This window comes from Sphaerodactylus townsendi, linkage group LG05, assembly GCF_021028975.2.
Source record: "Sphaerodactylus townsendi isolate TG3544 linkage group LG05, MPM_Stown_v2.3, whole genome shotgun sequence".
Classification (NCBI taxonomy): domain Eukaryota; kingdom Metazoa; phylum Chordata; class Lepidosauria; order Squamata; family Sphaerodactylidae; genus Sphaerodactylus; species Sphaerodactylus townsendi.
The window spans coordinates 133,630,657-133,646,963 of NC_059429.1; the positions used below are offsets into that span (position 1 = coordinate 133,630,657).

The 16,307-nt window shown below is 50.3% G+C and overlaps 1 protein-coding gene across 1 annotated transcript in view; it reads left to right on the forward strand.

Annotated features, from left to right (window-relative positions):
• The first annotated feature begins 3,508 nt into the window (after positions 1 to 3,508).
• Positions 3,509 to 16,307, forward strand: part of TCF15 (transcription factor 15) — a 17,913-nt gene continuing 5,114 nt past the window's right edge. Inside the window, exon 1 of the mRNA XM_048497192.1 lies at positions 3,509 to 4,173. Within this exon, the coding sequence (XP_048353149.1) occupies positions 3,718 to 4,173 (456 nt within the window). The 5' untranslated portion in view covers positions 3,509 to 3,717. The remainder of the gene's footprint in view (positions 4,174 to 16,307) is intronic.

The following is a 16,307-nucleotide window of genomic DNA, read 5'->3' on the forward strand; positions in this document are numbered from 1 at the left end:
TCTTGCCCGCTTCTGGCTTCCTGAGATGATGAGTTATTGCTCAGAGATTTCCTTTCCCGTCTGCTCCTCTACCGGAGATATGTACTCTCTTCGCCCTCTTGCATTCTCACCTCAAGCTCTCTTTCTCTCCCCCAGGAATCCTCTCCGAGCGCCCTTGAAGAAGGCAAGCAGCCAAAGAAAGCAGCCCCCAAATCTTCACTGTTTCCTTCCTCGAAGGGCGGTAGTGCGGGGCGGGTGACACCATGGCCGGGATGCATCTGAGGGCAGAAATGCGGGCTCTCGAGCAAGTTGTAAGGTTCAACTGTACTATCTGAGACTTTTAAGGAAACAACAACTGAATGGAAAACTCCTGGTGTCCTTTTACCGCTGTGCTATAGAGAGTGTCTTAACCTGCTGCATCTGTGTATGGTTCTCCAGTTGCACAGTGGCAGATAGGAAGGCGCTCCAAAGGGTGATCACTACTGCACAGAGGATTATCGGCTGCCCTCTCCCCTCCTTGGAAGAACTCTATAATTCCCGAAGCCTAAAGAAAGCCCAAAATATTCTGAGAGACCCGTCTCATCCAGCACACTCTCTTTTTGAACTGTGACCATCCGGCAGACGATACAGGTCTATCAAAACTAGGACAAAGAGGCTTAGAGACGGCTTCTACTCTAGAGCGGTGGCGTTGCTGAACTCCGCGGCTTCGTGTTGATGTGTTTGGGGCTGTGTAGGGCTGGGTGGAGGAAGGGAAAGTGAGGATGGGGTATGAGTCTGAAATTGTGTGCATCGAGGAATGCTGCTGTAAATTTCGTTGTGCGTGCACAATGACAATAAATGCTTACGCTCAACAGGCCCCTTCCACACATGCAGAATAATGCACTTTGCAGCTGGATTTTACTGTGCGGAATTGCCAAAATCCACTTGCAAACAATGGTGAAGGTGGATTGAAAGTGCGTTATTCTGCATGTGCGGAAGGGGCCTCAGTCGTCAGTGAGGGAAAAGATGGAGTTTTGCTGACCGACTTGGGAGGCAGCTAGAAATTAGAGGCGTATGGTAGAGATTCTGCAAGCAGGTAGAGAGAAACGCTCCCAGATTTGGGAAAGATAAAGGTACATTAATCACAATAGGAAATTTAAAAAGGACTGTAAAGCAGGGAACAATATTGTTGATTAACTGCATATTATCATTTTAAGTACATATCACAACTCCTATGCAAAATCTGTTTCTTTAAAAAAAAAAAGACATGTCCCCATTCAGGAGCATATGGTCTAAAAACATCTCAGGAGCCAGTGTGGCGTAGTGGCTAAGAGAAGGTGGACTCTGATCTGGAAAACTGAGTTTGATTTCCCCAGTCCTTTGCTTGCTGGCACACTTTTATCTGGTGAACTGGATTTGTTTCCTCACTGCTACACATGAAGCCTGCAGGGTGACCTTAGGTCAGTCATAGTTCTCTCCAAACTCTCTCATCCCATCTGCTTCACAAGGTGTCTGTTGTGGGGAGAGGAAGGGAAAGGGGTTTGTAAGCCCCTTTGAGTCTCCTTGCAGAAGAGAAAGGGGACATAAATCCAAACTACTACTACTACTACTACTACTACTACTACTCTTCTCCTCCTCCCCTCCTCCTTCTTCTCCTTCTCCTCCTCCTCCTCTTCCCCTCCTCCTCCTCCTCCCCTCCTCCTTCTTCTCCTCCTCCACTCCTCCTCCTCTTCCCCTCCTCCTCCTCCTTCTTCTCCTCCTCTTCCCCTCCTCCTCCTCCCCTCCTCCTTCTCCTCCTCCTCCTCCTCCTCCTCTTCCCCTCCTCCCCCTCCTCCTCCCCTCCTCCTCCCCCTCCCCCTCCTCCTCTTCCTCTTTCTTCTTCTTCTTCTTCTTCTTCTTCTTCTTCTTCTTCTTCTTCTTCTTCTTCTTCTTCTTCTTCTTCTTCTTCTTCTTCTTCTTCCTCTTCTGGCTGGATCAGACCAGTAGTCCATCAAGTCCAGCATTTTGTCTCCACAGGGGTTGATCAGCTACCACTAGAAAGTCCAGAAACCGGATGAGGGCATTCTCCCGCCCATGCTCCCTAGCATAACTGCCCCTGGCCCTTAAAAAAGGAGTAGATCAATTTACAGAGAAGGCAAGGACAACCAACAGTTATTCACAATGATGGCAAAATGGAACCTCCATGTGTAGAAGCAGTGTACCTTTGAGTGCCAGATGCTGGGGACCAATGCCCGGAAAGAGTTCTTTGCAGAGCTCTCATTCCTCTCATGAACTTTTCGCGCATGCAGAATAATGCACTTTCAATCCCGTTTCATAATGGTTTGCTGCAAGTGGATTTTGCTATTCTGCCCAGTAAAATCCAGCGGCAAAGTGGATTGAAAGTGGATTGAAAGTGCATTATCCTGCATGTGCAGAAGAGGCCGGTTCAGCCCAGGTTAATTTGGGTTCAGTGACGGTATAATACACCCCGCCCCTGTCTCTTGCCTTTCAGCAACTCTGCCGCACATTCTGTCTGCCCTCTCCGAAGCGAGCGGTTCGATTCCAGGTGTCTCTTATTTCGACCTGGGGCCAATATCCTCCCAGAGACAGCCAGGCCGGCTGACGGATCTGGATCCGTCCCCACCGGCTTCCCCTGCAGGGATGAGAACATAAGAACAAGCCAGCTGGATCAGACCAGAGTCCATCTAGTCCAGCTCTCTGCTACTCGCAGTGGCCCACCAGGTGCCTTTGGGAGCTTACCTGCAGGATGTGAAAGCAGTGGCCTTCTGCGGCTGCTGCTCCCGAGCACCTGGACTGTTAAGGCATTTGCAATCTCAGATCAAAGAGGATCAAGATTGGTAGCCATAGATCGACTTCTCCTCCATCAATCTGTCCAAGCCCCTTTTAAAGCTACCCAGGTGAGTGGCCATCACCACCTCCTGTGGCAGCATATTCCAAACACCAATCACACGTTGCGTGAAGAAGTGTTTCCTTTTATTAGTCCTAATTCTTCCCCCCAGCATTTTCAATGCATGCCCCCTGGTTCTAGTATTGTGAGAAAGAGAGAAAAATTTCTCTCTGTCAACATTTTCCAACCCATGCATAATTTTATGGACTTCAATCATATCCCCCCTCAGCCGTCTCCTCTCCAAACGAAAGAGTCCCAAACGCTGCAGCCTCTCCTCATAAGGAAGGTGCTCCAGTCCCTCAATCGTCCTCGTTGCCCTTCTCTGCACTTTTTCTATCTCTTCGATATCCTTTTTGAGATCTCTCTTCGCAAGGTGTCTGGCCTCCAGAAATCTGCTCCCCCCCCCCACTTTTCCACTTCCCCTCCGGCTGTCACCCGCCAGCCTCATAAAAACCCGAGATGTGCACGGAACGGAGGCTCAGCTGCCTGGATTCTCTGATGCCTTTTGATTCCAGAGGCCGGAGCAGCATCGCTGGCCTCATTGGCTGGAGAAGAGAGTGTCAGCTCCCCCACTGGTTGGCTGGGAATCCGTAAAGAGCCCCTGACCCCTCCCCGGGCCTTATATACAGGAGGCGGCTTGGCTCCTTGACACTGGAGCAGAGACGGCTGCGAGCCACAGCTGGGAGGTTTTCCTCTTCGGCGAGACCAGAGCGCCAGAGGTGGAGGCGTGGGCCGGCTGTCCATCTGCCTCCAGCTCTTAGCTCTTCTTGCAAAGTCATCTTGGGGAGGCAGGGAGGGGAAGCTCCACAGGCCGGGGCCTGGACGTCCCAAACGCCCCCAGGCCGGGCCTTGGCGGGTGGGCAGCCACAGCCATGGCCTTCGCCATGCTGAGACCAGTGGCCGCCCACGTGCTGTACCCCGACTTGAGTCTGCTGTCAGAGGAGGACGAGGAGAACCGCAGCGAGAGCGACGCCTCCGACCAGTCCTACTGCTGTGAGGGGTGCCCCAAGCCGGGCCAGGTGGTCGTGGTCAAGCAGCGCCAGGCGGCCAACGCCCGCGAGCGGGACCGGACCCAGAGCGTCAACATGGCCTTCACGGCCCTGCGCACCCTCATCCCCACCGAGCCGGTCGACAGGAAGCTGTCCAAAATCGAGACCTTGCGCCTGGCCTCCAGCTACATTTCCCACCTGGCCAACGTGCTGCTCTTGGGCGAAGGCTGCGAGGACGGGCAGCCGTGCTTCAGGGCCATCTACGGCCCCAATGTGGAAAGGGAGGCCAAACAGCCCCGGAGCATCTGCACGTTCTGTCTCAGCAACCAGAGGAAGGGGGTAAGTCTCTGGGCTGGAGTCTCTGGGCAGGAGCAGCAGTGGCGTAGGAGGTTAAGAGCTCGTGTATCTAATCTGGAGGAACCGGGTTTGATTCCCAGCTCTGCCGCCTGAGCTGTGGAGGCTTATCTGGGGAATTCAGAGTAGCCTGTGCACTCCCACACACGCCAGCTGGGTGACCTTGGGCTAGTCACAGCTTCTCGGAGCTCTCTCAGCCCCACCTACCTCACAGGGTGCTTGTTGTGAGGGGGGAAGGGCAAGGAGATTGTCAGCCCCTTTGAGTCTCCTGCAGGAGAGAAAGGGGGGATATAAATCCAAACTACTCCTCCTCCTCCTCCTCCTCTTCTTCTTCTTCTTCTCCTCCTCCTCCTCCTCCTCCTCCTCCTCCTCCTCCTCCTCCTCCTCCTCCTCCTCCTCCTCCTTCTTCTTCTTCTTCTTGCACGGCCGGTCCAACCGAGAGAGGGGGTCAGAGGTTGAGCCGGTCTCCGGGCTGCATCCTGTAATCTGTGGGTCTGCACTAGGTCCCGTTGGACCTTAGAGACAGACCGCATCTTTAGAACGTAAGCTGTCAATAGTAAAAGCTTTGTAGAATCTTATACCCTGCTAGTCCCTAAACTGCGACCGGTCTCAAATCTAGCTCTCCTGTTACCTGGTGAACCGGTTTGGTAATCCCAGCTCTGCAGGGAACGGTGTGGGACGACTTGAGGCAGAGCAAAAGGCAGTTTGTGCATGCTTAGAGGTGCTCCGGCCAAGTCTCACTTCCTATGAAGAAGAAGAAGAAGAGTTTGGATTTATATGTCATGATAGCCTTTATTGGCATTCCAGTTTGGATTTATATCCCCCCTTTCTCTCCTGTAGGAGACTCAAAGGGGCTGACAATCTCCTTTCCCTTCCCCCCTCACAACAAACACCCTGTGAGGTAGGTGGGGCTGAGAGAGCTCCGAGAAGCTGTGACTAGCCCAAGGTCACCCAGCTGGCGTGTGTGGGAGTGCACAGGCTACTCTGAATTCCCCAGATAAGCCTCCACAGCTCAGGCGGCAGAGCCGGGAATCAAACCCGGTTCCTCCAGATTAGATACACGAGCTCTTAACCTCCTACGCCACTGCTGTTATCTGGTTAACCGGTTTGGTAATCCCAGCTCGGCAGGGAACTGTGCGCGACGACTTGAGGCAGAGCAAAAGGCAGTTTGCGCATGCTCTGAGGCGCTCCGGCCAAGTCTCACTTCCTATGCGAGACTGATTCAGAATCGGTCCTCTTAGCAACTGAGAAGGTCATTCCAACCAAGTCGATCGGTTTTCTGACCACCATTTGGCTGAGATGGCAAATCTGGGAAGTTGAGGGCTCCACAGGAGAGGGTAGATTAGCCAACAGAGTTGGTGTTTATTTTGTGCGTTCCCAATCATCACTGACCTCTGGATTTCCAGCCGAGGCTTTTTAAAAAACCAGGCCTCGTTCTTCAGGCCATGGCTTGGTCTCGAAACAAACTTAGCAGTGTCTCAGAGGACGCGCAGAATGCATTTCCTCTGACTATTGAAGCAGGGGTCAAACACGCTCCTCCGGCTGGGCTAAGAGTTCCCAGTTGGGATAGATGGCTGCCGTACGGATTTCCAGCTGTCCTCGTTTTTGAAATACGAATTAAACGGTTTGCAGTTAAGTTTCTCTGCGCGCCTAGGGCTCAGGGAAGTTCGCTGCTGTTGCCTTTCTACAGGCAGGGCAAACTGAAGGCGACGGTGGTTTTGTGGTGAATCTGAGAATCTGTATTCTGAGACCCCTTCCGCACATGCAGAATAATACACTTTCAATCCACTTTCACGACTGTTTGCAAGTGGATTTTGCTATTCCGCACAGTAAACTCCAGCTGCAAAGTACATTGAATGTGGATTGAAAGTGCAGTGGCGTAAGGGGTTAAGAGCTCGTGTATCTAATCTGGAGGAACTGGGTTTGATTCCCAGCTCTGCCGCCTGAGCTGTGGAGGCTTATCTGGGGAATTCAGATTAGCCTGTACACTCCCACACAGGCCAGCTGGGTGACCTTGGGCTAGTCACAGCTTCTCGGAGCTCTCTCAGCCCCACCCACCTCACAGGGTGTTTGTTGTGAGGTGGGGGGGAAGGGCAAGGAGATTGTGAGCCCCTTTGAGTCTCCTGCAGGAGAGAAAGGGGGGATATAAATCCGAACTCCTCCTCCTCCTCCTCCTCCTCCTCCTCCTCCTCTTCTTCTTCTTCTTCTTCTTCTTCTTCTTCTTCTTCTTCTTCTTCTTCTTCTTCTTCTTCTTCTTCATTATTCGGCATGTGTGGAATGCATTCAACTCCCAGGCTTCTGCAGCTGGAGTTTGCTTTTAGCTACATGTGTTCATTGTATGCAATGAACATTGTATGCATTGTATGCAACTGGATGCAATGAATGCTACATGTATGCAACTTTTGCGTGTGCCAGCGTACCTGCGCATGGTTCTCTCTGTGCAACTGGGGACCTTGCTTCTTCAAAGTTCCAGAGAAAGCTTTTCAGATAATTTTTTATTTTACCAGCTCAAGAGAGACAGAAAAAAGCAAACCAAAAAAGCAAACTGAATCATAAGAGTCTTCAAAAATAAAAAAGTAATTGTAATGAACACATACACTTACATAATCAGAATAACATATAATCAATATCAACATTAAATGTGGAACGGATCTGCGTTTGATTGCTTTGTGCGTGTTCCTGCGTGGCAGGGGGTTGGACTTGATGGCCCTTGGGGTCTCTTCCATCTCTATGATTCTATGCATTTATAACCATATTTTAAAAAATAAACTAAAGAAGAAGAAGAGGAGTTTGGATTTATATCCCCCTTTCTCTCCTGTAGGAGACTCAAAGGGGCTTACAATCTCCTTGCCCTTCCCCCCTCACAACAAACCCCCTGTGAGGTAGGTGGGGCTGAGAGAGCTCCGAGAAGCTGTGACTAGCCCAAGGTCACCCAGCTGGCGTGTGTGGGAGCGTACAGGCTAACCTGAATTCTCCAGATAAGCCTCCACAGCTCAGGCGGCAGAGCTGGGAATCAAACCCAGTTCCTCCAGATTAGATACACGAGCTCTTAACCTCCTACGCCACTGCTGCTCCATTAACTGGTATACTGGATAAAAATAACTTTAACTGTTAATCATTTGGGAAGTCTTAACTAATTTAAACTATAATCTTATTGTATATATTTTTTAATTAATAAACAAGTACATATAATTATATATACCTAAAAAAGAAACTATGATAACGGCCCAGAGTCTTTGCTCTAATCTGGTTATTAGAATGCTTTATATACTTGACTTAACAATGATCTATTAATGTATATAGACAAAGAGAGATTCAATATTATTGAAAGTGATGAAAGGTAGCCACAGCACCAAAGATACAGCCGATGTGAGAAAGCCCTGCAGCTGCACCCTGATACCTGGAGAGGTGGTGTGTCTACTTTGCAGGGCAGGCGCACAAGCAGGAGAGATTGCTACCACGGATGATTGAGGGATTGGAGCCCCTTCCTTATGAGGAGAGGCTGCAGCGTTTGGGACTCTTTAGTTTGGAGAGGAGACGGCTGAGGGGGGATATGATTGAAGTCCATAGAATTATGCATGGGGTAGAAAATGTTGACAAAGAGAAATGTTTCTCTCTTTCTCACAATACTAGAACCAGGGGGCATCCATTGAAAATGCTGGGGGGAAGAATTAGGACTAATAAAAGGAAACACTTCTTCATGCAACATGTGATTGGCGTTTGGAATATGCTGCCACAGGAGGTTGTGATGGCCACTAACCTGAATAGCTTTAAAAAGGGCTTGGACAGATTGATGGAGGAGAAGTCGATTTATGGCTCCCAATCTTGATCCTCCTTGATCTGAGGTTGCAAATGCCTTAGCAGACCAGGTGCTCAGGAGCTTTAACAGCACTTGGCCCGGACATTGAAGGCCATTACTTTCCACCTCCTGCAGGTTGAGCTCCCAAAGGCACCCTGAGGTGGAGCTCCTTTCCTGCGAGGAGCAGAGTGCTGGACTAGATGGACTCTGCTCTGATCCAGCAAGCTAGTTCTGATGTTCTTACCACCATCAACTCATCATGCCCACTCTTTCAGCTCCGAACATGTACCAGGCCTGTGGCTAGGAAATAGGGAGGGAGACAACTTTCAGCTTATTAAATAATTGGCTCTGAATGTGCGTCTTTCCATCTCTTTGTTTATTTGTATTTACTTCGTTTCTACTGCCTTTTCCTCCCAAACGGGGACCCAAAGCAGCTGACGTTGTTCTCCTCACTTCCATTTTGTCCTCACAACAATAACCTTGCGAGGGAGGAGATCAGGCTGAAAGTGAGTGACTGACCCCCAAAGGCACCCAGCAAGCTTCCACGATAGAACGGGGATTAGAACCTGGTTCTTTCTGAGCCTAGCACTAACCACTTCCGCTTTCCCCTCTGTTGCCTCCACAAATCACAAAAGAATGAGAACAGGAGAAAAGTTTGGATTTATACCTCGCCTTTCCCTCCTGCAAGGATTTTCAAAGGGGCTTACAAACTCCTTTCCTCTTCCCCTCCCCACAACAGACACTCTGTGAAGTAGGTGGGACTGACAGAGTTCTGAGAGAACTGTGACTATACTAAGGTGACCAGATGGTCACCTTTGTTAACCAGGACGGGGGATAGGCAGCCACGCCACCTGCAGGAGCGCACTGCCTTCTGGGGCGCTGCCGTTTCCCGCCCTGCCACAGGGCGGGAAATGGCAATCCCCAGAAGGCCGTGCTCCTGCGGCCGCGCGCGCGGGAGGCTGCCGCACTGCCTTGCACCCCAGAAGGCAGTGCGGCAGCCTCCCAAAAATCGGGACAATTTAAATAACCCGCGGGACGCGGGACAAGTTGTTTGAAGGCGGGACTGTCCCGCCAAAAGCGGGACGTCTGGTCAGCCTGGACTATACCAAGGTCAACCGGCAGGCATTGTGTGGAGGAGGAGGGGGGAAGCAAACCCAGTTAACCAGATAAGAAGTGGGGAGTCAACCCCGGTTTTGCAGTTTAGAGTCTTACCTTCTCTTAACCACTACACCACTCTGGCTGTCAGTAAGTCACTATGATACAGTCAATGTAATTTCCCAAATACTTTTTGTCTGCATGTCCCAAATACTCTTTGCCTTCCTCTGGGCACAGAGCAATGGTCACTGGGCAAGGGGGTTGTGAATTTCCAGCCTCGGACAGGGGGTTGGACTAGTTGGCCCCAGAGGGACCTTTCCAGCTCTGCGCTAATGTGGATCTCAGTCGGACATATTCTAATACAAATTCCTCCCTCTTTTGAATGAAGCCATTTTTATTTACGTGCAAAACAAATAGAGAACCAGCTTGGCAGAGAGGTTAGAGTGTAGGAGACCCCTTCCGCACATGCAGAATAATGCACTTTCAATCCACTTTCAATGCACGTTGAAGCTGGATTTTACTGTGCGGAAGAGCAAAATCCACTTGTGAACAATTGTGAAAGTGGATTGAAAGTGCGTTATTCTGCATGTGCGGACAGGGGCCTAAAATCTGGAGACTCGGGCTCGCCGTGGAAACTTGCTGTTTGACCTCGGACAAGTCAGACACTCTCAGCCTAGCCTACCTCGCAGGCTTGTAATGTGGATAAAATGGAGAAGAGGAGAGCATTGTAGGATGCTTTGGATTGCTGTCGAGGGGAAAAGTGAGCTGCAAACGCAGTGAATAAATAATAAGCAACGTATTGTAGAAAGGCTTTCACGGCCGGAATCACTCGGTTGTTGTGGGTTTTCCGGGCTGTACGGCCGTGTTCTAGTAGCATTTTCTTCTGACGTTTTGCCTGTATCTGTGGCGGGCATCTTCTGAGGATCCACAGATGCAGGCGAAACATCAGGAGAAAAATACTTTAAACTCGCAACCATACAGCCCGGAGAAAACTAACTCTTCAATGATTCCGACTTACGTCTTTCTGATGAACCACAGTTTAGATTGCATTTGTCTGATTCTTTTCAAGAACAAAATGCGGGGTATTTCTATACGCTGATGTTAGCAGCAAGGACGTAGGTATAGATTTTTTATGGGGGGGTTGGGGGTGGGGCCACACCCCCACCCGCCCAAGGGCATGGCCACGCCTCCCCAAGCCCCGCCCCTGGCCTAGCGCTTATAAAAGCAGCTCTCCCCTGTCCTGCCCTGCCCTGCCCTGCCCTGCCCTGCCCTGCCCTGCCCTGCCCTGCCCCTCCCCTCTGGGCAGAGGCATAGAGGGAAAATGGAGCCTGGTGCAAAATCTGAGTTTTGCCCCGCCGGGGCACGGCCACTGTGTGATGCTGGAATCCACCCCCAAACAGAATCACCGAAAAAGCACTAAAATGTTGTAAAAACCCACAAACGGAGGGGCTTCGGACATGAATGGGGGGGGGGGGGGTTTCAAACCCGAGAACCCCCCTTTACCTACGTCCAATGTTAGCAGAGATATTTAAATGGAGCCTCCATGTTGACGTGCAGTATATCTTTCAGTACCTGATTTGGGGAATAGTTAATGCTGGACAGCGTAATCTTTGGGCTCTCCTTGTAGGTTTCCAAGATGCACCTAGCTGACCGCTGTCGGGAACAGAGTAAGGGTCTATAGCTTGATCCACCTTTTCTCAAATTCTTTAGTCAGCTTATACCAAATTCTGTTGCGAGTCGTGCTACAATTTCTTCACACCCTGCAAACATTTTGCCTTGATATGTATTGTCAAAGGCTTTCATGGCCGGATTCAGCTGGTTGTTGTGGGTTTTCCAGGCTGTGTGGCCGTGGTCTGGTAGATCTTGTTCTTAGTGTTTCGCCTACATCTGTGGCCGGCATCTTCAGAGGTGTATCACAGAGGGAAGTCGGTTACACACTGTGTCTGTCATACACCTCTGAAGATGCCAATACACAGAGTGCAATGAGAATGTTAAGGAGCAGCAGCGATGGCATTAGAGGTTAAGAGCAGCTCGTGTATCCTAATCTGGAGGAACGGGTTTGATTCCCAGGCTCTGCCACGCCTGAGCCTGCGGAGGCTTATCTGGGGGATTCAGATTAGCCTGTGCACTCCCACACACGCCAGCTGGGTGACCTTGGGCTAGTCACAGCTTCTCGGAGCTCTCTCAGCCCCACCTACCTCACAGGGTGTTTGTTGTGGGGGGGAAGGGCAAAGGAGATTGTCAGCAGCCCTTTGAGAGAGTCTCCTGCAGGGAGAGAAAGGGGGGGGATATAAATCCAAACTGCCTCCTCCTCCTCCTCCCTCCTCCTCCCTCCTCCCTCCCTCCTCCCTCCTCCTCTTCTTCTTCTTCTTCTTCTTCTTCTTCTTCTTCTTCTTCTTCTAAGAACAAGATCTACCAGACCACGGCCACACAGCCTGGAAAACCCACAACAACCTCTTTGCACGGAACTGTTGCATTCTACACAGAAGTTCAGTCCTTTGTGTCAATTCTAGCATACAAGAATGGAACATGCCAGAGTTGTGCAGCTGTAGGACTGTTGGATCAGGATCTGAGACCCCCGTTTCAAATCCCGGCTCTGCCGAGGAAGCTTCCTTGGTGATCATGGGCTCATCAGGCATTCTCAGCCTAGCCTACCCCGCAGCACTGTTGTGAGGAGAAAAAGGAGAAAAGACTAAGATAAGCGGTTTGGGGATCCCATTCGGGAGAAAGGGTAGGAGAAGTCGATCTATGGAGGAGAAGTCGATCTATGGCTCCCAATCTTGATCCTCCTTGATCTGAGATTGCAAATGCCGTAGCAGACCTGGTGCTCGGGACTTGGGAGCAGCAGCAGCAGAAGGCCATTGCTTTCACCTCCTGCAGGTGAGCTCCCAAAGGCACCTGGTGGGCCACTGAGAGTAGCAGAGTGCTGGACGAGATGGACTCTGGTCTGATCCAGCAGGCTCTTTCTTACGTTCTTAAGCATGGAGTAAATAAAGATAAAATACATGTTATTCTTTGCATAGCACGGACCTGGGGATCGTGCCCGTGTGGAAGTCACCATTTACGTTAGAAGACCTGGCCATCCTAGACTGAGGGCACGGAACTCTGTACATGCTCAAATGCACTTTCACCTGCGGTTTTGCCCCGTTTGCATCCTGCCACACTAGGAACAGTTTCCAAGTCCTAGAACTGACCAGCGGAGCTTTCCCACTTGTACCATACGGCCCTATCATTGGGCAAATTGGTCTCGTTCAGGGGTCTGCAACCTATGGCTCTCCAGATGTCCATGGACTACAATTCCCATCAGTCCCTGCGAGCATGGCCAACTGGCCGTGCTGGCAGGGAGCTGAGTGAATTGTAGTCCATATGGTATCTGAGAGCCAAATTCTGAACTAATTAATTCCTTTGGAGAGGCAGCATAGACAGTTTCCAAAATAAATAAATAAATAAATAAACTCCTCTCCAATCCTGAATTCCTGGTTTTGGAAGCTTCCTTGGCACCTAAGACGTCAGAAGGTTCATAGATGCTGCATATGGCTGCCAACCTCCAGGCGGGGCCAGGAGATCTCCAGGAATTACCACTGATCTCCAGATGAGAGAGATCCACTCCCCTGAAGACAATGGATGGATTCTGCTGGCATTGATCCCCACTGAGGCTCCGCCCTTCCCCAAACCCTCCCCTCTCTTCACCAGGAATCCCTAGGTATTTTAACCTCAGGGAACAGGAAGTAGCTCTTTCCTCTCCCCGTATCCACTAGGGGACGCTGCCGCCGTGAAGAATGCGGGGCCCCTTCCGCACATGCAGAATAATGCACAGTAAAATCCATCTGCAAAGTGGATTGAAAGTGCATTATTCTGTGATGTCTTGAAAGAGACCAGATCTGTCTCCGGCCAAAGCGAAGAGACTCCACCAGAACCAAAATAAACCCTTAGCAGAAGCCGAACCCGAGATTGTTAGGCTAAAGAAATATGAATATAAACGGGGTGATGTTCATGTAAAGACCACACAAGCGATAATTATAGGCTCGTTCCACACATGCAGAATAATGCACTTTCAAACTGCTTTCAGTGCTCTTTGAAGCTGCGTGGAATAGCAAAATCCACTTGCAAACAGTTGTGAAAGTGGTTTGAAAACGCATTATTTTGCGTGTGCGGAAGGGGCCATAAATACAAACGTATATTCTGTTAATTTCCCCGTGTTTGACAGTAATAAGTTACAACAGCATGGACTGACTTTTGAATATAGGGCATTAAAGTTTAGGTGAAAATCTCTCCCGTTCACATGCAAAGGAGAATTTAAATTTATGCTCGGGGTTGGACATAATTTTGTTGTAGAGTCACTTTTGAGGCTGTGTGACCAAGCTCATGGTGTCATAATAGGCTGCTATAAAACCCAGTGAACACAACTGATGCCTGTTTGGGCCACGTGCACCCTTTATAACAATCATCTGTACACCTGGGAGCCCTCGGGAAATGAAGAGATGGTTTTAAAAAACCCTCCTTTCCTCTACCTTTTTAAGGAATCCCAAACTGGCTCAAAGTTGTCTTCCATTGCCTCTCCTTGTGAGGTCAGTGGGGCTGAGAGAGTTCTGAGAGAACTGCGACTAGCCTAGCGGTTCTCAACCTGTCTGTCGCGACCCCTTTGGGGGTCGAACGACCCTTTCAGAGGGGTCGCCTAAGACTCTCTGCATCAGTGTTCTCCATCTGTAAAATGGATAAATGTTCGGGTTGGGGGCAGAGGTGGGATCCAGCAGGTTCTCACCAGTTCCCGAGAGTGGGTTACTAATTATTTGTGTGTGCCGAGAGGGGGTTACTAACTGGGTCCGCTTTTCCGTTAGAAATTCCATTAGGTCCAAAAATCATCAAGTCCTGTGGTTTCCTATGTGGCTGGTTAGCGAAGGTAGAAAACGGGATAATTCTCCCTGTTGGGCTGTTTTAAAAACATGTTTTAGAAATGTGGTAAAGTTCCTTGTTTAAGGAAAGTATCCTTCTTTTGATTTCTAGAAACAAAATGAAATATTTGAAAGTATAAAGTATTTGACAGGCAGTCAATTAGAGGAGAAGTAGTTGTTTCTGTTGGCAGTAGACGATAGGACTTGCTATAATGAGTTTAAATTATGGATGGAAGATACCAGCTGGAAATTAGCAACTTTTTTTTTTACAGTAATAGTTTTTTACAGTAACAGAGAAATCATTAATGCCCCGCCCCCGGAATGCCCGTACGCCCCGCCGTGCGTACTCGCCCAGCCCACCCATACTGGCTACACCTCTGTTGCTTCGAATCCCACCCACCAGCGGGAACCTGTTACTAAAATTTTTGGATCCCACCACTGGTTGGGAGTCACCACAACCTGAGGGACTGTATTAAAGGGCCGCGGCATTAGGAAGGTTGAGAACCACTGGGCTAGCCCAAGGTGACTCAGCAGGCTTCGTGGGGAAGAAGAGGAAGAGTTTGGATTTACATCCAGCCTTTGTCTTTTGTAAGGAGACTCAAGGTGGCTTACAAGCTCCTTTCCCTTCTTCTCCCCACAACCGAGGGGTAGTTGAGGAAAATGGCACTAGGGCTCACCGTGGGCTGCACTCTGCCACCCCAATTGCACCCCTTCCCAAACCAAGGGGCATAGAAGGGCTGGCCCCACCCCCCAGCTCTACGGGGGCTTGGGAGCATGGTGAGCCCACATGGAGTTTGGGGGTAGGGCCTACTGGTTGCATTCAACTGCACCCCTTTCCTGGGAACTATGCAAGCAGTTCAGAGAAATGGGGCAATTGGGGGAGGCCTGCAATGTCCCCCCCCCCTTATGACCATTGGGAGTGGTGCCAAGGGCTCCAGCCCCTCCAGCTATGCCACTGCCCACAACAGACACCTTATTGAAATAAGGTGTTAGGGCTGAAGAGAGAGTTCTGAGGCAGCGTGCCTGGCCCAAAGTCACCAAGGCAGGAAAACTCTCATCTGGAGGGAGGCGGGGAAACAAAATCCAGTTCACCAGATAAGAGCCTGCCACTCAAGTGGAGGAGTGGAGAATCGAACCCGGTTCTCCAGATCAGAGTCCACCGCTCTTGATTACGACACCCTGCTTCAATCAGGCTTCATGTGCAAGAGCGGGGAATCGAACCCACCTCTCCAGATTGGAGTCTGCTGTTAACCACGACACCCCACTTGCTCTCTTTGGCGCAAAGGAATCTAGGAGCAGCAGTGGCGTAGGAGGTTAAAGAAAGCTTGCAGAGCCTGTATCTAATCTCGGAGCGAACCAGGTGCTTGATTCCCACGCTCTGCAGTCCTGAAGCCTGTGGAGGCTTATCTGGGGGAATTCAACGATTTAGCCTGGGCACTCCCCACGCACGCATGCCAGCTGGGGGGGACCTGTGGGCTAGTCACAGCTTCTCAGAGCTCCCTTCTCTGCCCCACCTACCTCACAGGGTGTTTGTTGTGAGGGGGGAAGGGCAAGGAGATTGTCAGCCCCTTTGAGTCTCCTGCAGGAGAGAAAGGGGGGATATAAATCCAAACTCTTCTTCTTCTTCTCTTCTCCCTTCACTGATTCAAGCAGCCCTGAATCCCTTTGCTAATGGAAAAATGTGTTATGTCTGCCATGCTGGCAGGGGCTGATGGGAATTGTAGTCCATGAGCATCTGGAGCACCGTAGGTTGGCCACCCCGGTTTTGGAAGGTGGATTTTATACTATTATATCCCGCTGAGGTTCCTTCTTCAGGGATTTCCCAGCCGGGAGCCAGAAATCCCAGACTGGAAGGAAAGAGCCTTCTTCTTCTTCTCACCGTCTGTCTGGCCGATGATGGGATCCAAGAGGATCAAGGCCGCTTACAGTGTTGCCAACTGCCTGGAGACCAGACGGCCCTTTCCACACAATCCTTTTAAAGCATAAGAACATAAGAACATAAGAACAAGCCTGCTGGATCAGACCAGAGTCCATCTAGTCCAGCTCTCTGCTACTCGCAGTGGCCCACCAGGTGCCTTTGGGAGCTCATGTGCAGGAGGTGAAAGCAATGGCCTGCTGCTGCTGCTGCTACTCCCGAGCACCTGGTCTGCTAAGGCATTTGCAGTCTCAGATCAAGGAGGATCAAGATTGGGAGCCATAAATCGACTTCTCCTCCATAAATCTGTCCAAGCCCCTTTTAAAGCTATCCAGGTTAGCGGCCATCACCACCTCCTGTGGCAGCATATTCCAAACACCAATCACCGCGTTCGCGTGAAGAAGGGATTTCCTTTATG